Source organism: Plectrocnemia conspersa, unplaced genomic scaffold, assembly GCF_051122295.1.
Source record: "Plectrocnemia conspersa isolate PC_06_02 unplaced genomic scaffold, ASM5112229v1 ptg000009l, whole genome shotgun sequence".
NCBI classification, from domain to species: Eukaryota; Metazoa; Arthropoda; class Insecta; order Trichoptera; family Polycentropodidae; genus Plectrocnemia; species Plectrocnemia conspersa.
In genome coordinates this window covers 22,898,196-22,925,128 of record NW_028277173.1, presented here as the reverse complement: position 1 = coordinate 22,925,128, position 26,933 = coordinate 22,898,196, and the positions used below count along the sequence as shown (strand labels likewise).

Genomic DNA, 26,933 nt, shown 5'->3' with positions numbered 1-26,933 from the left:
TTTCGGTGGGACAGCCAATTATTATCTCCCATTGTTTTTATGTTCTACTATCACAAAATAAAATCAGAATAAGTATTTAAAATAAACAGAAGGTACAAAATTATGCTAGTAATTACAATCAACATAACATTGATAAGGTTACACTACAGTCACTAAGGACACAGTAAACTATACTATGTGTCGCCAGGATACTGTGGCATTTCTGATTGCTAATTACCCCGGATAACAGGAAAGCCTGTATGTAATTTGCGTCTATGTGAGCTCATGCTTTCATTCGACAACATAGTTTGGTTGTTCGATGGTAAGGTTAATTATTGTTCGCCAGAATTCACCGTTGGGAGAACTACTATCTGCGCTGGTACGTAATATGAAATTTAATGCAATTCAAACGTCGACGCCTGTTCGATGCTGTCGGACATTCTGATCATGCCGAAGTAAACTATTCATCGCCCATTATCTGGCAATATCGTGTGTATTATTAAATATTAAATTTTAACGAGGTGTTAAAATACTACCGTTGAAACCTGATGGGTTGTTTGCTATTTACAAATTGTTTAAATTAAAATTGCCAAAAATAAAAATATTTCTACAAACAAAAAAGGCATGAAAGGTATGTTAATTTGGAATATATAATACCATAAAAATATTATTTTGGATTGTAAAATTAACACTAAATAAAATAAGCACATGATAATTAAACTTCAATGTTATTTTTTAACATATTATATATTTAGCATCATAATCAATAAGTCATGATGATGACATTGATATAATGGGCAGATCCTGACAAGTAATGATTAGAGCTTTTCAATGATTGGAGAAAGCAGTGAGCGAGATGAGCTTTTAAAACATAGAATACCTCTATACAAAAATAAACGATTTTATAATGGAAATTAAATTAGCTAATGTATGTTAAACGTTTAAAACATTAGCACAATATATATTGAATCAATCTGGTTTTAAGATCTTCTAAAAAAACAATTAGTTTTAATTCTCTGATAGTCTACAAAATAAAAACCATTAAAATACTTGCAATTTGTATCATATTTTAAAAAAATATGTGCGATTTTGATTAATAAAAGTTAATGAAACGTTAATTGATCATGTTATAGTGTTAAATTATGTTGTCACCTAAAACGTATATTTATTGCCTGTAAAACGCTTAAGCGTCGTTTAAAAACCGATATCTCTTGAGAAGCAGTATATTATATTTATAATTTTGTCTAAAAAGCATTAACGGCTCGAATCGTTGGGAATCAATCGCTCATTTGGCTCGTTATTGATATTACCCGTAAGATGAATGATGAGAAATCATCCTGTATATTATGCAATAAACATAATTTATTACGGTCGTAAAATTTGTAAATGCATCTGTACCTAAATATGATTTATTTTGTACCGTAATAATATATATATGTTAATAAAATTATATATTAAACAATCAATAATAAAAATAAACTTATTTTATCGACATTCTTACTGACAAAACATCTCGTTGAAATAACAACCGAGACGAGAATAACTAGAATTCATCTCAATTTCTTTATTAATAGTAACGTTTAAAAGATTACAATCTTTAAGCATGTTTCATATGCTTTAAGTGTGTCATAAATTATGAAGAGTATATTAAAAAAATAATATCTATAGAGTTGCATCAAAGCACAATAAGCCAATTTTCATTATTTAGTTACTAGCAATCGCGACATTAAACTTTAATCACATTGATTGACTTATCTGAAAATAAGGTGAATTTGTAAATTAACAAATCAATAGAAATATACTAAATCACATACAGATGTTTAATTGCACACTCTTAACTTAATTTTTATGTTTTGAGAAATTGATTCGCGAAATTAGTGGAGGGTTATTATAATTTTAATAATTAATTTAGAAGGTAAATTATTAAATTGTAAAATTGCAAAACATTTTTTTGTGGAAATGTCAGATAAGATAAAATGATTCTATTTGTCGGAACGTTTGATATTTCAATGACATTTTTTTATGTTTTATATATAAGTACAAACATCCTTATTATTGATTTTTTTAATATAATTTATTCTGTTTACTAAAAAGTCGATGCATTTTAGTACTAAAGCCATAATTAAAGCCCTAGCGATTAAAGCTCCAGTTGTACTTTCATACGTATTTTTTAACCGCCAAAGTCGCCTTGAGCTTTTCCGTAAACGCCCCTAATTTATGGTGACAGCAAGCGGGCCGAAGAAAAAAATTCATAGTTCAACTCGCCGATAAACTTTTTCTTATTAAATTTACAGTACAAAAAAGTAGGGAGTATTTTTTCCGGCCCAAAAACAAGCCTACTTTTATTCGGTAAACAAAAAAAGCTCACCTGAGGCCATAGCGCAGTGTTTGTGAGAGAAAATTGTTTCTTATAAACATTCCGAGCTTTTGAATTATGATTTTGAATTAAATATGCATGCCCGCATATTTTGTATATAAAGTGTTGTTATTTGAACATAAAAACACACCCTTATGTTGTGTAATCGTAGCTGTAACATTATAAACAGACATGATAATTTTACAAGATAAACGAACGGCACAAGAAGAACTTTCATATGTTTTGTGCTTATTTGTTTTAATACTTTAAATATAATTTTGAGCTAGTCTTATTAATTCAATAGACAAAAAGAATTTTTAATACGTATATAAGAGAAAAACTATGTTATATAATAAAAACATTTTCACCAAAAAAATATCGTTTTAAGAAGTGTGAAAATATATATTTTTCATTGCTTAACTTGAAGGGTTCGTTTGATGTAAATAATGGTAATAGTATGCAAAACTCATTAAAGTAAGATTAAGTTTGAAGGATCGTTTAATAAGAAAACTATGTAAAAAGATCGGTTAACAACAATATTTGCAATGTAAATAACACTGAGCTTGAATTTAATTTATTGCTGACTATAGAGCTATTTTGCTTTACTTTTAATAAATCAATAAATAAAAAAAATAGTAAATACTACATTGATATTAATATTTGTAACCCATTTAATATATCTACTAAAAAATTAATACCATAACATTTTTTTTAAATATAAAAATGTGATTATGTATTCTGCGTGGATACTAAAGTACGATTTTTTAAATTGTATCTTGAAAACTTTACATAATTACAGTAGTCGAAAATAAATATACAAAAAAAGGTAAATTCGAACCATTTTCATCATAAAATAAGTTTGACTTATTAACATCAAAAAAATTAACCTTCTTTGAAATAGTTTTAAATATTATCAAAAAATGATATGCTTTTGCAAAACAGCTATTGGACAATAAAGTCAACTAATAAACATAAATGAGCTTTCTCTTTCATTTATCAGTGTTTTACCGGGTATTTTTAAAGGACTTTAATAAAATATAGAATATTTATATTATCAGGATCACTGATGATTGTTGCGATGAAATTAGTGAACGTACTAAAATCATTTATTTATTTTTTAATTGGACTTCATAAAAACAAAGCTCTTTTTTGTCACTGAAATCACCGGCAACAAACTGATTGGTCGACGCTAAATACAAAAGATACGGTAGGTATCAAAATATATCCATTAAACAGTTACTGAACCCTAGATTATAAAAATATTTCATAGTGTCACGACACACTCATTTATAATAATATTAATGTTTTGTATGGTCCACTAAGTATATAACGTTACTCATAATGTCTCTGATTTTTTTACTATATATTATTAAATCAAGCTCCATAACAAGAAAAAAATGTTTTCTTTGTAAATAAAATCATGTTTACTACCAAGAAAAATAAATTTTTACATTTTGAAGGCATTGGATCGTAGACAATTTGACTTGAGATTTTTTTATAGCTAAGCTTTTTAGTACTATCCTTGAAGTCAACCCTTCCAAAAGTTAACATGCAATCGAGGTGTCCCATTTCAAACCCTATAAAGGGTTCACAAATCCAATAAAGGGAAAGGTCTGAGCCTACTACTTCGCGCCATGAACTCGTTAAAAAAGTACATCCCTATGTTTTTTACTACGGTCTCAGGACATGATTCAATTTATCTCGCGGCTACATTACATTAAGGCTCAGGGCATATTTGTCTGCCCGACGAACGAGACATTCTCCATATGTAGTGGTAATGGAAACTTCCGGCGTGCGTGTATTTACATCCACTTCCGGCCCTCGATTCAATCCCATATACATACATATATACACTGTGGGGAGTTAAATCCTCTTATGAGATGCACTCAGATGAGAATCGGGCGCAGAGAGATGGTATAGGACGTTATCGCATTAAGCTTCTTGCTCCACTACAACCACTAACCCTCAATTATACATAATTGTGATAACCAAAACCGCGAGCTTATATTACGTATAATTTTGTATGCGAGTCACTCAAAGTCGTCTGAAAACAGTTTTCTTTTGCACACACAATATGCAAATTGTATTACGTGTATTGAAAACTTTGGATAAAATTTATAGATGTTCAATAAGTGATAAAAGCATGTTAGCTTAGGATGGTTTGAGAAGTTTGATAATTGATGGTAATTTCCGATAAAATGTTTTATAATTTTCATGTGTCATAAGTTATTCAAACAACTTATAGGATTAATGATAATAATAAGTTTATATACAATGATAAATGTAAAGCACATTATAGTTTGATACTTATATTTCAATATAATTTTAAGGAGGCAAACATAATAATCTTAACTGTATACCAATAATTAATTTGACACAGTTATAAAGCCGAGCTTTTGAAAATATCTAATGTATTAGACAATAAAGTAAAAAAATAACAATAAGGTAAAAGTATTTTTATAAAATAATATTGAAGCTAATCCACAAACTTGAGCTTTCTTTTGCCACTATTTCACGGAATTTATATGCCATAGATATGGTGGGAAAAAAATGTATAAATGGGTACCGCACGAATTTACTCAAATGCAAAAATAGCTCGTTTCGAAGTCTGTTCTTTATTTTTTTTAGGAATAATAGAATTATTGAAGATAAGTATTACATGTGATGGGAAATAGATTTTCTATGATAACCAGAAAAGATCAGTTTAAACCCGAAATATTTATGGTGACAGTTGTGTTCTGGGTAATCATATTTTAAACAAATAAAGACTGCATAAAAAATAACCGTAAAACTTCACTAATTACTGTTGAAAAATTAAATTAATTTGGATACAATTTTTTGACCCATATATTGCGCCGAAAATTTCTCTACCGATGTTTAACTTTTTAAACAATAAAACATTTTTCTACTAAATTCGAAGTTTTATAATCAGAGTAATAATAATCAAAAACTTTCGCAATTTCTATTTTTGTTAAATCGTTGGTAAAAAGACCATTTTTGTATGTGAAGCATATTGAAGTACATGTTAATGGTTGACAAAATAGCATTTCTGTAAATGCATATTTTGGATTATATAATTTTAATTTTAGAAAACATAGAGAGCTTTACTTTCTAGTAAAAAATCGACTATTTTATATGAAACAACCTAATATTCAATTTTGAAATAACATGTGGTTATAAATAAACTCTATCTATATATTTTCAAGACAGAAAAAATTGTTCTCCAAATGATTGGGAATATACAACCAAAAGAGGAACTTAATCTTTTATGTATTACTATATAAGGATTGTAATAATACCGGTATTACATAGGGAAAAATAGTCAATACCGGTATTAATCAGTTATAAAAATACCTTTTCCCATGTTTATTGATTAGCAAAACCAAAGCATTCGAATTCCTCGAAAATTATTGTTCCAATATATTAAATATTTTAACTATACCATGTTCTTTTTATTACATTACAATTAAATTACAACTATACATAATTGTCATGTAAAGTACTTCAAAAGATTTTTCTCCCGTATTATTTCAACTTACGTTAAACGTAAATTAATATTCAGGGATAAATGTTTATGTGAATATTATAGAATAAAAAATACGTAAATACGGCATATTATTATATTTTAATATCCTACGCTAATAACACTACTACAATAAGCATAATTTTATTATTCGCTTCTGCTTTTAAGCAATATGGTTATCGTAGTATTCATAATTTTTAACAAATAAAATGTACTGTTTTGAAAAAAAATAGTTTAGTAATAATAATACGTCGATTTTTGTCCCAATACCGGTATTATCGGTATCGGTACAATCGATATTGCAAACCCTAGTATAGAATTATAGAGATTTATATATGTTTTGTACATTATATAACTATATTTTTAATAAATATTAGAAATAAGAAGATTACTAATACATTTATAACAAATATAATTTGTACTTTTTTTTTGTAGATTTTTTAACTGTTATGATACTAATGTATAATATAACCTAAGTTTGACGCTAAACATTTATTTGATTTTTTTTTAAATATTCTAAACCAATTGTAGATGTATGCATATTTAAATATACAATATGTATAGATATTATATATTACCATTTTTTATAACTTTTTTATGATGTGACAGGCTAAGGTCACTCAGTATTGATCCTAGAAACTAAGATTAAAATCTCGTTCCGTATGTGTCATTTAAATTAGATCATATTTTTCATACAATAATAAAATACTCAAAAACCTATTTTGATATTTATTTATTACAATATACACTTTTGTATATAATATATTATAATTAATGGGCAAAAAATATAAAATGAAGGTCGTAACATATTGATTGATTGTGGCAGTGACCTCTTTTAGAACGCGTGTATGTTTTTTTTCATGATAAACAATATTTATGTCAGCTAGGAAGTGAGTGTCACTCTATTATTTCGTGTTAATAAACACGAGTTTTCTCATTAAACTACATCTTGGTTAGAAAATAGGTCAGTCATCTAATTTTCGGTTCGGCAATAGTACGGGACACAAACAATGGCCGCGGACGTCTGTGCGTCTGGAGTCGAGCCAATGATCTATTTTCAGTAAACGTCCCTCTATCCGGGACTACTGAGTGCCTAGAAACATTGAAAAACTATTATAACTGACCGCGGGTCGTGTTTATTTATTGCGGGCAGTAGTTTCACGCACGCGTCTGTTAGCGCTGAAGTTCGATAAATTCGCAGGAGAAACAATCTCCACATTGCTTAAATATTATTAAGCGACTTTAGGCAATCTTGGGAGCGATACTATCGGATATGACTACTGAGAAGCTGTAGAAGGGTTTATCTTATTAAAGTTTTGAGAGTTTAACTAATAAAAGTCGTGAGAATTGATATTTCAGTTCTAAAGCTCTTGTTGAAAAATGTTTTCATATACCAGTTAATTTAAAAAAGTTTTTTACAATGCGGTCAAATAAACGATGATGGCCTTTTGAATAAAATAATAGTGTTGTGGGTAGTATATTTAAAAAAATATATAGGCTGAACAAAATCGTTTTTTTTGGGTGATTAGATATGTGCTAGAACTTGAAGATAAAAAATAGCTCTCGGATTCTGAACTTTTTTGGGATTTGTTCGGTCTTTTAAACGAGTTCAAAACCAATGTTTCAAATCATAACAGCATTCAAAATGAAACTCAAATTATGGGACAGCGAAAAATATTCAGCTTTTATATAATTTTATTAAGTTTTTGTTATTTTCAACAAATTTTCAGTCAACATAAACTCATCTGCAAATTTTCAAATATAATACAATCAGATCGTTTATATTTACTAGACTTTTACAAGACCTAAATCTCCAGATAAAAAAATATCCCTTGTTTCAGAGTACCTACATTAGTGAGACACTATTTTCAAGGATATATTACACATATTTATGTGCATAACCTATATTATAAATATATTTTATGTGTGGCCCAAAACGATTACTCTTAACTGAATGTGGCTCAAGAAAAATAAAAAAGTGCACATCCCTACTTTCTATATATATATATATATATATATATATTATTAGTAAAAGCGAAGAAAAATATTTATTATTGTGAAAATATCGAAAAGCTTTGAGCTTAACAATTAAATTTACATTTATGTTTTTTATAAGTAATTTTTTTAATGATAAAATAAAATCTCGAATACGGTTTGAAAATTACCCACGTAAAAATAAAGTTTCGAGAGTTTTATAAAAATTCGCTGTAAAAAATCACTCAAATCTAAAAAATTTTTTCAACACATGTGTGAGAAAAAAATATTGAATAATGTGTCACCACAAACTTTATTAAATGCTTTTTAGTCAGTATAAACTACGTCGATCTGAATTTAAAAATCGATGGACAATTTCACCGTTTTTAAGAGGCAAAAGAAATTTGGCCGTGGAACCGTGTTACTTGTCCACTGAAGCCTGTCGACAGTGATTATGTATCTATTTATGAATACATATCTCAAACAATAGCGACCGGTCTTAATTTTTTGTGGATCGGGTTGCCTCCAGTAAATAGCAAATAATGAAATTTTAAATGTTAAATTAAAAAAAATATTGAAAGAGAGCAAGAATATTAGAATGAATTCCGATTCTGAGAAGCTATACGATTTGAGCTTCTGAAAACCGTACACCGTGTCTGAAATATTGACTTAATTTATATGTTAAATGATGCACAATAAATTAAATATTGCTGATAGATATTTATAGACTAAATTATATTGCAAATAAAAAAATTAAATATGTTTTTTTTTTTTTTGAAAAAAGGTTTTCTTAATAAATATATCAAAGTACTATAGGATTTTAGTTTGATATATACAATAATACTTGAAATTAGATAAGAAATAAAACACATATATACATTTAGTATATTGATTTATCAATTATGTAGTCTATGTAGACTAATGAATATGCACATATATGTGAATATTATAATTTATTTGTTTCCAAGGAAATAAAAAAAAAAAATTAATCTAGCCTATTTTTATGTAAATTATACAAAACTTGATTGGCATTAATAATATAATTATATGATAGTTTGATTCCTGATATTGTCCTAAAACTGCACACTGCGCTAATATCAATAACTAAAACATTTAATCTAAGATAATCAGGCCTATCGAGAGAGGGCAAATTCCTGGGCCCCAACTCTTGGAAAAATCATAGCAAGAATATATTTATAAAAAAAGTAAAAACTGACCTCAAATAATGAATCTAAACTAAACTATATTTGTTTGAGATATACTTATATATTTATGTATTTCAAGTTCCTTTAGCCCATTTTATACATAATTTACAAGAAATAAAAGAAGTGGAACATTGCCTTCAAGAGCACCGACTTCCTTGTAGTACTTTCATAATAAACATTATTATTCAAACGGACAGATTTTAGTTTTTTGACGCGGCTGCGTGTATGCTAAAATTTTTATTGCTTATTGAACGTTTACAAAATATTAGACACGAGAGAAAATATTTAACGAATGTAAATTAATAGTAATAAATTTAGGTATTTGATCTGAAAACTCAGATCGAATACCTATGGAAGAATAGGTATTTGATCTGAAAACTCAGATCGAATACCTATGGAAGAAGCAAAGAAATAACGAAAAATCAACAACAGCACCAGCTGAATTATATAAATTTAATGTTTTTATAGATTATATTATCAGTAATTTGACAACTAGATTTAATGCAAAAAATAAATAAATAATACATTCAGTTACATGTGCTTATTATTGCTAAAATAAAATCTAGAGAAAAGTCTCGAATCTATCCCGAAAATATTTTTTAAAATATGTCATTTCAGTAAAATCATATTGAAATAAATTTCACCAGTAGATTTACCAGTGAAAATATAAATTGTCTAGCAAGTGCTAGTAAAATTATATGATTTCAACTTTTCTATATGTAGTAATATATATATATTTACGTACTAATCATTATTTATTTACATACGATGTATAGACGTTACAGCGAATGTGTATTTTTGGCTAAAGTTATATTTTCACTAGTTAGGTTCAAATATATTTTCACCACATTTCTACTAGCGAAAATATAATTTAACTGATAGACGTTAATATGTTGCTTTAAAATGTCTATGAAACTCAATTTGACAGTTGCGAAACGTCTGTTCAAATCCAAACCTAATCTAATGAAAGTTCTAAAACTAATTATAGATGTAGAACTTATATTAGGTCAAGTCCAAAATACAAACTAACCCAACTAATCTCTCAGGGGAAAATAAACGGAAGAATAAGTACAGACAGACAGCTTGTCTGCATTTCGATATTACAATATGTTTTAAAAATATGATAGCTATCCTTACCGATATTACTATAGACTTTTAACATGAGAGGGCTAATCGGAGTATATTTAAATCGAATTTTGATCAATAGGAGAGCGCAAAAACAATTATCACTTCTCAGAAGGCAAAAAATCACGTCAAAAGCAATAAAATCGTACGCAGTGGGAACTATATTCGATTCTCACTCTTAATATTGTTATAAAAAGTCTTAATATAAATGATAATCGAACGTTTTCACCGCGATGGCACGATTTTATCACTTTTGACCTGGACTGGAAATTCACTATATCGCAGCACTGAGCAGCAAAGAAAACACGACTAATTATCAGATAAATATTATGAGTAGTTTTTTAATCATTTTTACTGCCTAATTAAAGTTTTTCGCATAAAATATGCTTTTAGAAAATATGTCGCAACGGTGGTAATTTTTATATTTATTTGTAGCATAGAAAGAGTTAACTCGTACCTAATATTATTTTATGGTAAAAATATATAAAATACCACATTGTCATGAGGCCCGGAATCATTGTTTTCCCAGGGTCCGGGCTCGCTTTCGACGGCCCTGACGATAATACATTTATTATTGGAGAAAACGCATAGACTCGTAACTTATTGCATAGATTTGTTTAAGAGATACTTTAAAGACGATGGGATGAAATCTAATTCTAACGTATCTATATTTAAAACTACAAAACTTTTATAGTACCTATGAAAACATAGAATGCAAAATAAGTAACATACAATAATGTCGTAAAGTTTAAATTTCTGATATATGATTAGGGTAGATCTAGATACATGTAATGCATTTTAAAATAAAATATATTGTATGCACTACTATGATTTCTAGCTTAGTTGGAATAAAATATAAGTATCATTATTAATGCACTGCAAATTAATGATTCATTAAATAAATCATAATATAGCAAATACAATACAAAATCAAAATAGAGAATTTATGAGTTACATATAATGTTTAATATATGTTTTTAGCGTAGGGACTTTAATATATTTTTGACCATCCGACCATATTTATTTTAATCATATTATCTATGTAGTATTAAACTGGAAAGCACGTCTCGCTGACGGACAAGGAAAATTCTCTAAATTGAATTTTGATATTTAATTCGGCGAAAAAAACCATTCCTTCGCAAAAGAAAAACAATATCCGAAGGTTAAATGAAAAAATTCCACACAGGCAACTTTTTCGACGGTCAGGTTGTACATTTCTTGCTGTTTTACTATACACTGTAATGGATATCTAGACATAAATATAACAGGCCAAATGCACACATGTACAACATAGAAAGCAATATTTTTGATGCAAAGCGTGCATCGCAAAAATCATAAAATAGACAGAAACACATGCAAAAGCTCAATAAAAACAATAAAAAGACTCGTTGAAAGTAGTAAAACATACTTACGGCAAATTAAAGGAGTGCGGCGAGCAAAATACGGCAATAGGTGGTACGCCGGAGGCAAGTAAATCGGAAACAGACAAATAATATGTAATGAGAGACTCAGTGAAGACAATTTAAAGTATTTTCTTAAAAAGTGGAAGATAAATAAGTATAGTTTTCTAAAAAATAAATAATAAAATAGTAGACTAAATATAATAAAATAAGCGATCGACTTGTGTGAACTAGCCTCTAATCGACGGGTGCTCTAACGCTAAATATAAACGTGAAAAGCTAAATCTAAACACTGAAAATATAAGCGATATACATATATAAAAAAAATAATAATAAAATTTGTCAAATATAATAAAATGTAGACATCAATAAGCTTTTGAATAAAAAAATAATTTAAAAATGCATTTGAAATAAATTAAAATATGTGTATATGTGATTATTGATTAATAAATAAATTTGTGTAATGTATATATATATACTTCATCGTTCTTGCTGTATTTATTTTTACTTCTTAACTTGGTATTAACTCATCTTTACCCACTTGTACAAAATATAAAATATCTTACCAGGAGGTAGTCGAACGGAAAATTTTCGTTTGGGAGACGGCAAGAAAACTTCGAACGTTTCTGGAAGGAGTAAGAAACAAAACGAAAACCAAAATTAAATAAATAATATGCAAAGTATAAAAATTATATGAAATAATAACAACAAAACTGTATGTTTGATGCTTAAATGATAAATAATGAAATTGAGTTTTTATAATCGTTTTTTAAAGTATATTAAATTAAATAAAGCATATTATTATTATTGTAAGGATTTAACAAAAATTTGCGCATTATATTAATCAACTAACTTAGCTAAGATGGTCAAGCGTTTAATAACATTTATTTGAATACAGTTATAGGGGATGTAAAACATTCTATACAGAATTAAAATTAGTTTATAATATACATTCTTCAGATAAGGCGATAATAAAAAAAGTCACATCGAACATTATTGAACTCGGGAAGATATTATTTTTCAAGTAGGAAAATGAGATACAATTATATTAACTGTGACAACTATAAAGGATTGTTAAAATTATAAAGAATAAAAGCTATTTATAATTTATTGTCGAGAATAATACAAGAGAAAGTTAAAATTTATTTAAAATATAATATTATTATATTTAATAATCATATTTAAAACAGATATTGGTCATAAGGTATTTCGTTATCTACATCAATTTATATTTGAAAAATAAATTATATAAATAGGCGTACATTTCTACTAAAATTATTTTTAAATAAGGGTTGTATATTGTGTATACTAGATGTAGAAAAGAGTTTCAGTCTTTTTATCTTCGTTTTTGAAATACATAGCTTAACATTTTAATTGTTTAGAAATATTGATATTCAGTAGTTAATTTTATTATTTAACAGTGATAAAGCACATATTCGATACTGCGTTACTTAGAGTTACAACAAAGAAAATCAATCGTTTCTCACTACAGTTGCAAGAAATTCTAGACGAATAGATAAAAGAGAAACACATTCAGAAAGTAGCGATACAAGTATATTTTTATTAAATAACTATTTTTCAATTGGTAATCAGAAATTTTGGTTACTTTGTGATTAAAATGGTGTTTTTTTGTTCACACGTTTCTGAGTGCTTTTAAAAATCCCCTCTCTTTTGGCAGGCGCTTGGAATATTTTTAAGTCACGCCAGACGCTTGCTTTTGAGTTGTTGACAGAGGACAGCAGTTAATAGACTACCAGTCTCTAGAGGTACATTAACGAAGCAAGGTTCTATTTATAAGGTTAGCCAAGAGTCTATGCTAATATATGGCATCTTCTGGAGAGAACCTCTAAAGGCGCTTTACATAAAATCAGACCATCAATAGAGGAGTTACTTGTCCAAAAAATTTTAGATGGCGCGTCGCCGAAGGTCTGTGTCTCCGGATAATATGCTCTATATACTGTGTATCCGGATAATATGACCCACGTCCCCAGTGACATTTTTTATTAGTGCTTTTTTGTGTTTTTTTTTTTAAATATTATTGCATTGTAATTATAAAATAAAGTTTCCCCAAGGAACATTAAAATCAATGTTCCATTATATAGTTTTGGTTAACCTAAACCCACCGGCAGAATAAAATAGACACTAATCTTAAGGTTTAGTTGTAGTAATTTAGTACAATATTTTTCATAAATTATCTTGTTAATTGAGGAAAGTGAACTCGCAGCTATTTACATCATTTTTCGAACCAAAAAATCGACTTTTACATTAATTGGCATAGTCTAGAAAATAATTATTTTAGATTGATAAGTCAATATAAAATAATATATATTTAATTTATATAAAATAATATCTTAATTCAAGAAATGATGGCAATTTTTACATGTTCATTTTTCTCTATAATACTACAACGTCAGTATTAGCAGCTCTTTTATTATATGAAAAAATTTAGATTAACTAAAATTATGCAATGGATTGAACATATAAAATGATTGAGGCAACATTTAAGTCTATAAACTTAATTTCTCGATCGATGATTTATGAATAATGTCATACGTCCAAACTTGTTCAATAAAAAAAATACTAATATTTGGGTGCTAAAAAAATGCATTGAAATTTATGGTAAATTAGTAAAGAAAATGGTAGTCAATCCAAAAATTATGTTTTCTGGTCTATGTATGTTTACTTTCTGAATATCCTTCGTATTGAAAACTTAAAAAAAGACTGAAACTCATTTTAATATATAATATCATGTTAAAATAATACAGTGTAAAATAATGACATTAAAGATTTAAGTTAAATTTTAGTTTACGATTTTTTAGTATATAACATTTTAAAATGATTTTATTTTGTGACACTGTATTAAATTACTATTATTTAACACATCAAAAAGGGATGTTTTTATTGACATTGTATATTAGGTTTATTGTGTATTAGATACATTGTACATCATATTTATCTGGGAAACATTATTGCCACTGTGTGGTTAGAGGGCGTTCATGCCCTAATGCGAAAGTTACTGGCAGTGTTATCGCATAAAAAAACCTAAACGGTCTCCTCGGCTATTCGAGACCATGCTGGCAAAATCGACCTAAATTGCCATTTTTTTTGCAGCGCCGAGTGCAAAGTTTGTGTAAAGGTATTTCCTAGCTATTAACGCGGAACATAAGCTCTGAAATTCGCACGGAAGCCGGGAATTTTCAGATATACCGGGTCGGGAAAAAACAACAAGTCTATTTCTGTGGAAAAGTTAATGAGACAACGAAAAGTGTGTACGCGAATGGCGATTCTGAAGAATTCCTATTCTGCTATTCGGCACAGAAACACAAATATATTTGAGGTAATTCTAAAAGGGACCTCTTAAAAAATATATTAAAAATACATATAATGTATGTGTGGATTATTTTATAATTTCTGAGAAAACGCGAACGACGCGTGACCAATTTTCTTGTTCATTATTTTTATGCGCAAATTTTGTTTCATTTTAAATGAGGGTGAAAAAAAATCCAAAACGCTGATAAAAGTACAATATAATCATACATAACTGCGGATTATTTACGCAAAAATATAAAAGCAAATAAATATATTTTGACACACGATAATAAAAACATGTTATGTCAATTTATTTATTTATTGGGAATATGTGGTTTCGAGTTACCTTTCACATTGTTTCATATACCAAGTTAATAATACAACCATGTAGCTTAATTATATCATTTCTAAAATAATTAACATCAATAATAACTTGCATTTAAATTATATTAAAATAAATGACACAAATTTTGGAAAACGCTTTGATTTAAACTATGCGAAATTCTTAAAATTTTTACATCGGTACTGCCCTGCAAAAAAATTGGTTTATTTTTAAAGTAGTGTTACACAAAAAAAAAATATCTAATAAAAAATAACGCTCTTTATTGCGATCAATAGGATCAAAAATATTTAGGGTTCTACCGTAAAAAAAATGATTTTAAATAAAATTAATATGAGAAGCTTATTGTTCAGGGCAAAATAATATTCAAGCTGTTTTATGTATACTAATAGATACAGATAAAAGTAGTTTATTATTCAATATAATTATTTTCTTGTGTATATAACTGTTATATTACACGAGCGTTTCATGTTTGAAAGTAAATCTTTGGATTTTTATCGCCTTTTCACAAATTGAAAATTTACACGAAACGCAATCGTACAATTTTTCCCCAGTGGCCTCATTTTTTTTTGGTGTGTTAATGGCTCAATATAAATTTTAAATTCTTCAAATTAACGCGGCCCGGTGACAGAATTTTTAAATCAAGTCACAGCGATGAAAAAAAGTTTCGGACATTTTTTTGCATGGTAGGGTATCATTTATCATGTGAAGGTGGACAGAAAACCCACAACATTTGAAGGGACAATTTAACGTGAATTATACGCATACATTTTCCGCATATATATATATTTATAAAAATCAGCGTTTTGGAATTAATTTGATTGATAATAAATACGAACGAAATGTTTGATCTGGAAAACACTTTGCCGTCTCTTAACCATACCTAGTATAAAATAATTTGCAATCCCGTTGTTGTTATTCATGTAATAAAATATATAGAAAAATAAAATAAATTATTGGTTAATTTGGCATTTAAGTGAGTCTAACGTCGTGTTTGTTAGTTTTTTTTTTAAACTACAGAGTTGAACGAAAGCTTAAAAAATATTTATTATTAATTTGTATAGTACCTAGCTACGCTCTAAAGCTTTTTATATATTTTCATGTACATATGTATAAAGACTACATTATCCTCTGCATGCAAATTAATTCTTTTGTAACATACATTTTATTATATCATATAAATTACATGCGTTGCCTATCTCGTGCACGCTAAAAACTAAATCCACTACATTTTTGTTTATTTTTAAATACAATATGTTATTAACAACGCTATATATAATAATAATAATTAATTTTATATATTTAATATAAACATACATTGTTTATTTTGTACATATCTAATGATTCAATCGAATAATATCAGGTTAGTCTTAAATTGAGTAATAAAATAGTCGATATGTACAAATTAATCGTTTTTAAATATATTTTATTTATGGTTATTATTTTTATTTACTTTTAATATAATGATAAATAATATGATTATGCCAATATTGTACTTCTTATATAATATATGATTAACTATATATTTTTAATTAGTTGTAAAGAAGTACATTTTTTAATTGTTGTGATATAATGTTGTGTGTTGTATGAAATGATACATACATGTTTACACGTTATAAACCTTACCTCCGACCATTTGTGGATCTCCCAAATTGACATAGAACAGAACATCTTTTTCGTAACTGTCTTCTTCAATTATATGCAGAGGTATGAATTTTCTGAAATAATAAAAAATATCGAATTAGTACATCGGTTGACATTATCATTTTTTTATATCATATAATAAATCATATTTAGCGGTCCTTCGAGTTTCATAAATCATATACCGAAAAAAAAATGATGACACATTTTTGCAAATCTCAGAGAATAATCGCAAATAAGGTTACACATTAAAAAAAACGCTTTATTTCGCATAAAGCGAAGAAATGTTATTAACTCACATAAACTTTTTTCCCATTTATAATTGAGTTTCATATATACAGCAATGAGGAACAAAACATACACTCATGTTATTCGTGTGTTTTTATTGTCTCAAAACACATTTTGAATACGATATTTGACGTATAAAATAATAATTTGTGTGTTAACGCAAACATTTGGCTTTCGGTCAAAGTGTTTAATATGCGGATGTATTTTTTAAACGTTTGCGAAAGATAAATTTTACGATGGGCACGTATTGAGGTATGATATGTTTAGGCAACGGTGCAAATATTTATCGAAGCGGCCAAAGTAGATATATATTTTTGTATATATTACGCTTAATAAATAACCATAGAGACTATTAAAATGGATACTAATTTGTACCAATAAACGGACATTTATAAGCAATATCACAATAAAATATTTTAAACTGTAATAAAAATACACAATACAACATAACAATAAAACATCTGATAAAATCAGCATTTATATTTACGAAGATAAATGTAGAAATAATAATACAATATCTATTCAGAAAAAGGATAGTATATTCATATTAAAACAAATTGCTAGTTGTATATGTACATATGTTAAATTAAAGAAAAAATAAACTTACGTACAATTAAAATAATTTTAATTTAAACCTATTTTTAATTTATCAAATGATCTTAATCTACGATATATTATTTAGCGTATTATTAATAAATCATAAATAAATCCAAAAGGATCAACTAAATCAATAAATATAAAATGTACTAATAAATATAATTTTTTATTAGTTGTAGGTCATGAATTGTATTAAAATAAATAAAAACACTAGCAAATCTTTACTTTTTCGAACAGATTTTTATTTATGTGAAAAATATTTAAAAATAATTATTTTAAGAGTTAGAAAAATAAGATGGGGAAAATTACAATATAAAATTAAAAATTTTGCAATAAGAAATTCTAATTTTTTTTTCTAAAATCAATGTTTTTTTTTGTTTCATCGCAACTATAATTTTAAATAGTAGTAATTGTTTTACTTCTGTCCTGTACATTTCCATAAAAATACTTAATTTATTTAATTATATTATTCTAAAGGTTAACCCTTTACGTGCGAGGAGCGGATAAATCCGCTTCACATCGCATGTCCCTTAAGTGCGAGAAACGGATATATCTCAGTCAAGAAAAAACGCATCTCTTAAGTGCAAGGAGCGTATATAACGGAATATTTTAAAGCAGGTCTTTGTCTCAAATTTAACACATATTTTTTTTACGATGTATAAGATGTATAATGATGTTTATATGATGTTATGTTCCAATGGCTTTCTACCCTCATTTAATTACTTTTATTACCAAGAATCAGAACACATGTTATTTTTTTGTACATCACAAGAGCTCTGTGACCCAATTTTTTTTAGTCAAAGATCTGTCATTCCATTGAATTCCACATGTGCAATATATGTTTTAATATATATATAATACATTATATAGTTTGCATTCAGTTTAATTCTGAAGTCGAAGAGTATTGGTGCGCCTCGAATTTCAATGTTTACAATTTTAAAATTTATAAAAAAACAATTACCAGAAGAGGAAGAAAGATAAAGGACGAATATTGATAGGCTAGCATTTTCCGACGAAGTATGAGGACAAAAAATACCAACGCAATTATCAAGTTTGCAGTATCATGCCCTCATCATGCAAGAAAAAGAAGGGAAAGGAATTTGCAAAAGGAGGCAGACTTTTAATTTTAAAAATAGATTTTTTTAATTTTGAAGGTAAATATAGATGCATAAAGGAATAACTATATACAAATAAAAAAAACGTAATTAAATCTTCAACTTCATTTTTTATTGGATAATTGACTCATTTCGTGACTTTTTATGAAATTTAATTCCACACGTAAAGGGTTTTAAACTTGTTTTTATGTGACCCCAAATATTAGTCATATCAAGATATTTTAAATTAGTGAATCGTCAGTATCTCTTGACAGTTTCCGCGTGCCGCATGTATTTTAGGTTAGAAATATATTTAGCTTCTGATAAATATTGCTTTTTACTTCAATTAAAATTTACAACGGAAAAAATAAATAATTAAAATGTACGTTTCTTTTAATTTTCCAAAGATTTTTTTTAATATGAACACGATCTATTGTGATGATCGATCAAAAATGTTAATACATAATAAAACACTAATTATGATCTACTTGATGCGATAGAAATTAAAAAAACACTATGGTTCCTATTAGATTCGAAACCAGATCTTTGAGGTGATGGTCATTAAATTGATTTAAAGTTTATTAAGATAAATATTTATTGAATATGAATTGATAACTATCGATTAAAAAATCAACAGAAAATAAAAATCAGTCTAATTGATTATAACACCTATAGTATAATATTGTTGTATTTCATAAATTCAGGCAATATACAATTATATTTGTATAAAAAATAATAATAGATTAATTTAGTCGAAGGCGTAAAATTTATATTATTGTATTTTATAAAACAGTACTTTTGTATAATACATATAATTTTTTTTTTATCAATATGTAACGAAAATTTAAGCCAGTGCTAGTGACAGAAGCAAAAAATCTTAGAGAAATTAAGTGTTGCTTGTAGTCATTTGGAAATATTATAAAATATTTAACTATACCACAATTTAAAATTTGTTGTAAGAATAACTAACGCTTATACAATGCTCCTGGAATATCTAGAAAATATTGTTCTGTTTTTTTCGCATAAAGCTATTAGAAAAGTAAAATACAGCTCATGGACCAAACAGTGATAATTACTGTAGACATTATTATATAAACGAGAACCTATATTAGGAGACGTTTGAAAAAATTATAATGTATGAAATGCAGTAAATATTATTGCAATCTTGTGGACTGAAATAATCGAGTCAACAGGAAAATTTTGCTAGAAAAAAATATGTCCATTAATGATTAATGCTTCTGTGAACTTCAAGGATACTTTTGAAATAAATAAATAAATTATATTTAGTTGTCAACAACGAATATATAAATGAATTATGAGATATAATCGTAGTCAAAAGAAGACGTGATTGATCTACAAGAAATGAATGAAATAAATAATAAAAGAAAAGGAAAAGAAGCTCATAATGTACGAATTTTTAAGATTTTGCCAATCAAGAATAGGAACGAAGGCTTCATGCATCTTAACATTTTTTTTACCAATAGTGGAAAAGCTCTTTATGAAAAAATGAAAATATATTTCAACTATCTATTAATAAATTTGTGAAAAAAATACTAAATACTAATCCATAGTGTTATTTATTTGGAAATAAATATATTTATAATAAACACTCACATTGCTTGTACATTTTAACTTAAACCAATAATGATATAATAATTTTTTTTTTTGCGACTAACTTAAATGCGATTTACACGGATCTGTATTTTTTAATAATATGTCAAATAAAATAAATCGTTATACCGTAAATGTATTAATATTTAGAGCAAACTCAGCAGATGCATTTTTATACATATACAGCAATGTATAAAAGTATATTATTAAAAGGGAAGGGTGTTATTGAGTGAAAAAGGTGTGGAAGATTACGTATTATTTTTATGTAAATTTTTGATAACCATCGAATATAATGGAACCGTATTGTAAGAATTTAGCTATCTATATTATGAAACAATTTTATTATATTTCTCTTTGGTCTGAGATTTGAAAAAAATGGCAAATAACAAAAAGATGTCTCTAATATTCACGTCGCTTAATATAATATAATAGAACAAATGTAATATTCTTCTTTACTTTATTCTGCGACAAAGCCTTTATGAGGGTATAAAAACAGGTACACACTCGTGGCAAAAATTCGTAAAAGAAGTTGATATCGCGCACGGTTGCCATCTGCGCCACAAAAGGAAATGTATGGAATTAAAACGAGTAAAGCGACCGCCATTATGGCAGAATCGCGATATGTTAATGTCTCTGCAAGAGCACTTGTGCAGATTTAGAGTAAAATCCACACAAGCCACAATTTACAGACTATTACGATAACAAAGTATAGCGGCAGCTATACGCAAAAGCTTATGAGGATAATGAGCGCTTTACGATACTGATATATTGTTATATGCGTATACATACCGAGTATAAACGAAGGACATTTATTTCCAAATCAGAAGAATCGACTATTAGTTTATAGTTAGAATAAAAAAAAATAGACAAATGATTGTTTAATTTTTCTTCATAGAAAATTTAAATTCTTGTGTTATTATTTTTTATTTATAGTATAGGATCAAATTCAAACATTTTTTTTTATTATATTTTTATTTAAATGCTTTTGTGTGATATTAAATAAGCATAAAATTGTATGATAAAATTCGCACAATTAAAAGCAATTCTCAAATTTGAGTACTAATTAAAAACAACTTTCGGCACCATCCTAGCGAATACGTTTATATCAGTCAGGCTGTAATTAAAATTGTACTCATTGGAGACTTTTACAATAAGATTCAACTTTAAATTAATTTAAATTTATGATAAAAACAAGCAAATATTGCACGAAATTTAATGTTTAGATCAATATAATTTAAGTTCTATTTTTTTGTTAATATTTTTAGTCTTAAAATATCGAGTCAAATTAAATTTTAATTGAATTAAAAACACAATATTTTTTGGGTGTGACTTCGCAGTCAGTAAGACGCAGGTGGAAACTAGTGAGAATTTTATTAGATTATATTACATATTACGTGATTTTTCTATACATATTGTAAATGTTGTCGAGTTCTGAATTTTTATGATAGTCCGTGAGTCAGATGATGTGTTAGCGAATTAGGTGTGGAAGTAATTAGTAAATACATATTATTTCTAATATGTCATATGCAAATATGACCATTCGCTTGGATTAGTGCCGCGCCATTGTATGTGTCTACACCGGTCTCGCTGTTGTTGGATATTTGATTAAGTGTATACTAACTTTTGTTTACTTCATATTACCAACTTCAGACTCATGACACACGACGAACAATTAAAAAAAATATTGGTCGATAAAATGCTTCGACTCTGACTACAACTCCGACTTCACAGTACTGATTTTTAAATCATCGCCGTTACGCAAAGGGAATTCTTTCTTGATCTTTATTATAAAATAACAAATAGTATGATTCCACCCCGAATCATCGATTTGAGAAAAATTTATGCAATACTTATTTATTTATGACTTGGAATAAGTAATAAATCAGCGGAACTTACACTAAGCAGAGCTACGTTGAACATTGACTAAAACGACTGGAACAAAGCCACTAACATCAGAGTTTAACAAGATATTCTAAACAACTTGGAGACAACCAGAACAAGCGGGATTATACGTATTTTTTAAAACTGTTGTTTATAATTAAAATATTTAATGTATGTGTAAGCTTATGCATTGATTTATAATTTGTTTATATAGTTTTTTTGTGTTTTTGTAGTGTTTTTTTGTTATTGCATACTGAAACGGAAAACTATTAATATATATACATAAGAACAATTTTGGTTTCTCTATATTATACATATAGTGGATAGTATAATATATTTATAAAATAAATACAATGTTTACACCATAGTTTAAAATAAACTTGAAACCAGTTTAAATACACAACATTGTAGGGCTTCTTTTTCATTGGTGTTATAACCCTGGCAAGGTCATGGCCTTTGCTAATGTCTATGTAATTACTTATGATTTAAATCCTTATATATATTATATAGTGTATAGCTTACAGCTAAATAGCGGGAATTGTTCTGAACGCAACTATATAATATATCAAAAATATTTGTATGCATTCTAATAGAAGACTAAACTAGTAAACTTTATCGAGCGGGTGAAACTTAAATTGCTTCGCTGGAAAATTTCTTTCTAGATAAAATATTTGCAAGTTTATGAGTTCAAAGGCGCCTGATGATATTGTAAGTTCACTTAAGATTCAATAAAAAAAATATCAAGATCATTTGCAAGAAAACAACAAAGAAAAAAACTCGATTATGACGTCAATCCATTGAAACTTAATCTTCAGGCGGGAGGCGTACATTAAAAGTTACCAGATTTCCACAAACTGTATTCATGTCGATAATGGATTACGGACGCGAAAGTAATTAAGGCATTTTTCGTGAAATCATATTTTTGCGTAAAAAAGTTTAACGTCGCCTTGCGAAAACTCTTTCCTTTGTTTTGCGGGTCATTAAGAAGCGCAAAATAAAGGAAGCTAAATGAAGGTTCCCGCTGCGAATGATATACTGTTATTTTCCATGTCTCAGTGTACCTAATTTATTTTATATCTCGACATAATTAAATGTGGCTAATATGCGAAATTAGCCTTTTCTGTTTCATATCAGAGACAATAGACGCAAATTTATACGAAAACCACGACGAAAATAAACGGTAGCAGAAGATTCTGTAGGCCAAGACCTAATACAACAACAATACAACAGAGCTTAAATAATATATTCGCAAGAATTGAAATTCCAACACACAGTTTTTAAGTGGATTTCAATTGGTTTATCAAATAGGATTAGTGCCAAGAGTTAGCAGCGGAAACTCGTGAATCCTTTATGATAGTTAATGAAAGATGTTTATGTTCGTAACTGAATTTCCTGACTTGGATCGTGGATTTTGCATATGAATTGCAACTTTGCATTTCAGCACATATGCGGCGCTGCGGTCAAACTTAGTCGAGTGTAATTAAATTAATTATACTTTTTGGGCTTAAAGGTACCACAGCTTCATACATATTGATTTATTTCGAGTTTTATCGAAGCGCGCCTTGTTTATCATGAATATTCAATACGAATACAAGATGTTTACGACTCTTGGAACCAAAAGCCTCAATTTAACGCCAAAGAAGCTAATACAGTCTAATAGATATGTATAAAATTCCCTAGAGGTAAATAGAAACGAACGGCTTTGTGATGTATACCTACGCCTACTTCAAACACATTTTAGTATACATTTTCAATAAATAATGTTCGAAATGAACGAGTACTTTGAAGTTTCAAACATATGTGCTCGTTCAGCGGCGAAATGTGATGGATAAAGTACACTCTTGAAACGGTACATATTTTTTTCTGTTTTTAGAAGAAAAAAACACTTTCTCTGATTTTTTAAATTGCAAATTCAAAACTTTCTGACCACAATAATAAATATTTATTTAGACAAGAATTAAAAAAACAGTTAAAAGTATATCGTAATGATTTGTTAATAGCGTTTAAAAAACATACTTGATTTGCATTTGAAGGAAATATTTGTAACATAAAGAATAAAGACTACACTTTAAATAAGTAAAATGCAGCTTATGAGTAAAATAGTAAAATAAAATTTGAGCTCCTGGATCAAACATTATGTTTAACGAGAAAAAGCAGCTTATTATTAAAATATCCTTAAAATGTAATCTCTGCGTTCTTCTTAATAAAAATATGTATTTTAGTTAGAAAAAAAGATTTTGAGTTAAACGAAACGACTTTATTTACAATTGTTCTTTAAAAATGGCATTTATGGATGATTAAGCTTCTATCTTTTAATATACAGTAAATTATAGAAAAAAATCTGTGATTTACACCGTTTTATTGCTTTGATTTATGTTGCTACTTGTTTGTAGTAATATGTTTTAATAACACTTTTCTATTATTAAATTTCTTTACTTATTCTTGTATATTATTCGGCTTTTGTAGATTTTTTAAATTATTTCAGAACCTCTTAATATTATTTATAAAATTAATATAAAATATTTTTTGTAATGTTTATTTATTTCGTACTCTTAATTTATCGCCATTATTTTTTTTAAATGAATCATTTACATTGACTCAATTAAAAAAAATATTATATATATATAAATAATGATTTTTATTATTATTTCTTCAGTTAAATATTAAGTATATAACTATCTGAGGTACTTTTAAGCAGTGAAAGATCAACTGCCGTACATGTACGGCGATACCGCTCAAAGGGTTAATTTAATTTTTGTATTTTTTATTTATTATTTCTTCAGTTATGTAAATATATATCTTATATTTACATAACTAAAGAAATAATAAATAAAAATATTATATATGATATTTACATAACTAAATATATACCAGTAAATATATAATATATATACTAAATATATAATATGATATTTACATAACTAAATATATACCAGTTATGTAAATATATAACTTAAAACAGTGAAAGATCGACCACCGTACATGTACGGCGATACTCTTTAAAGGGTTAAATTTTTATGCAAAGGGTCAGAGCACAACTCATTAAATTTATTCCTATATTACTCGTAATTTTTATTAGTTACGATTATCCGAAAAAAACTAATAAGAAATAGGTCCGTAAATATAAAATAAAAATGCATAGAAAATATGAATCTGTTTGTTTTAAATGCGATATTTTTTTTAAACATATTTATGTAATTGATGATTGTATTGTTTTTGTAATTTATTTATATAATATTATTGCAATTATTGTAAATTTAATATTTATTTGATAATATTTCAATACTATTTATTTTCGAATGATTTATCTTTCGTTTACTTATTTATTTCTAACCGTATTAAAAGTAATATAAATAAAATTTAAATTATAATTTAATTAAGTGAATATAGAATAAAAAAGGGTTAAATTTATTTACACTAAACATTCGATAAATATGCACTTAGATCGCACAAACATACATTTTAATACTTTGCACTAAAAATTTGATAGTATGCACTTTGTATACTCAAAATTGAATTTAATGTGTCGCACTATAAAACATATATTTTTGAAATAGTATCTACATATTTATATGTATATGTTATCTAATGTTTTAGTTTTTTTAAATACGGTCAGATGTTCTCAACATTTTATTTAATTAAATAATGTATTCCAGTAGTAAAACATCAGTCGGATCATTTAGTGCAAAGTATTATTTTTTAGATAAAAAAATTGAAGAGGGACATTAAATTCACTACTGTTAACTTAAACAATATATTTAACTAATCGTGGCAGGAAAGGACCTTAATATTAAATAGATTAACGAAATATGCAGATGAATAAGATTACTGCAACATACTAACATTGAAGTCATACAACATTTGGATCAAATGAACAAAGCCATTATTAGATTAGTCATTTGAATAAAACATTTATAAAATTCTGGTAACAAGATACTGATTCGTTTAAACCCACACACGTTCTACTTAATTGCGACAATTAAGTACATACTATATCAACAGCAGTGAGGATTTATCCTGTGATAAAATTTTACTAAGCAGATCCAATAAAGGATGATATAATAAACAAATGTTGATACTATAAATTATTATTTGCTGAAGAAAAAAAACAGATTGAAAAATCGTCTCAGGTCAGAGCTACCTAGTAATACAATTTTTCTCTCGAATTTATCTGATATTTTTTGGCACCAAACTTTTTGCACCTCTTTCCCGTAGCGTCTGGTGTATTCTCCGTGCTTGCTTGGGTGTTTAACATATCTCGGAGGCAATAAATTCAGACGTACAGCCAGAGCACAAGTTCAAATGATATAAATTCCGGTTGCGAAGTTTCTCCTGGTTCCTCGCAAACTCACCTCCCGCTCTCGAATTTAATAGTGGTCATTTTAATCCACATAAACATGGGTTTACAATTAGATCCGGGAGAATATAACAAATAACTTCGATATGAGCGGTCGTATTTCATCCGAGTATTTCTCGAGCCAAGAGCCATTTGACGGAATTGTAATTGTTTGTCTTTTTTTCGTTGAATGTGATGTCTACACCGTTGCTGTGTATAAAGGAGAATGGCGAGGATTCACAGCCAATTTGCCAGGGAGTTTCCCGGGCCGGCT

The 26,933-nt window shown here is 27.4% G+C and overlaps 1 protein-coding gene across 3 annotated transcripts in view; it reads right to left on the bottom strand.

Moving 5' to 3' along the window:
• Positions 1 to 26,933, bottom strand: part of Calx (sodium/calcium exchanger 3) — a 194,804-nt gene that overhangs the window by 58,707 nt on the left and 109,164 nt on the right. For 2 of the 3 annotated variants that reach the window (XM_088192496.1, XM_088192497.1), the window contains exon 2: positions 16,838 to 16,929. In XM_088192496.1, coding sequence (XP_088048622.1) covers positions 16,838 to 16,929 — 92 coding nt within the window. Of the gene's footprint in view, positions 1 to 12,128; positions 12,189 to 16,837; positions 16,930 to 26,933 lie in introns of all 3 variants that reach the window. The other variant, XM_088192495.1, reaches the window with a different exon arrangement.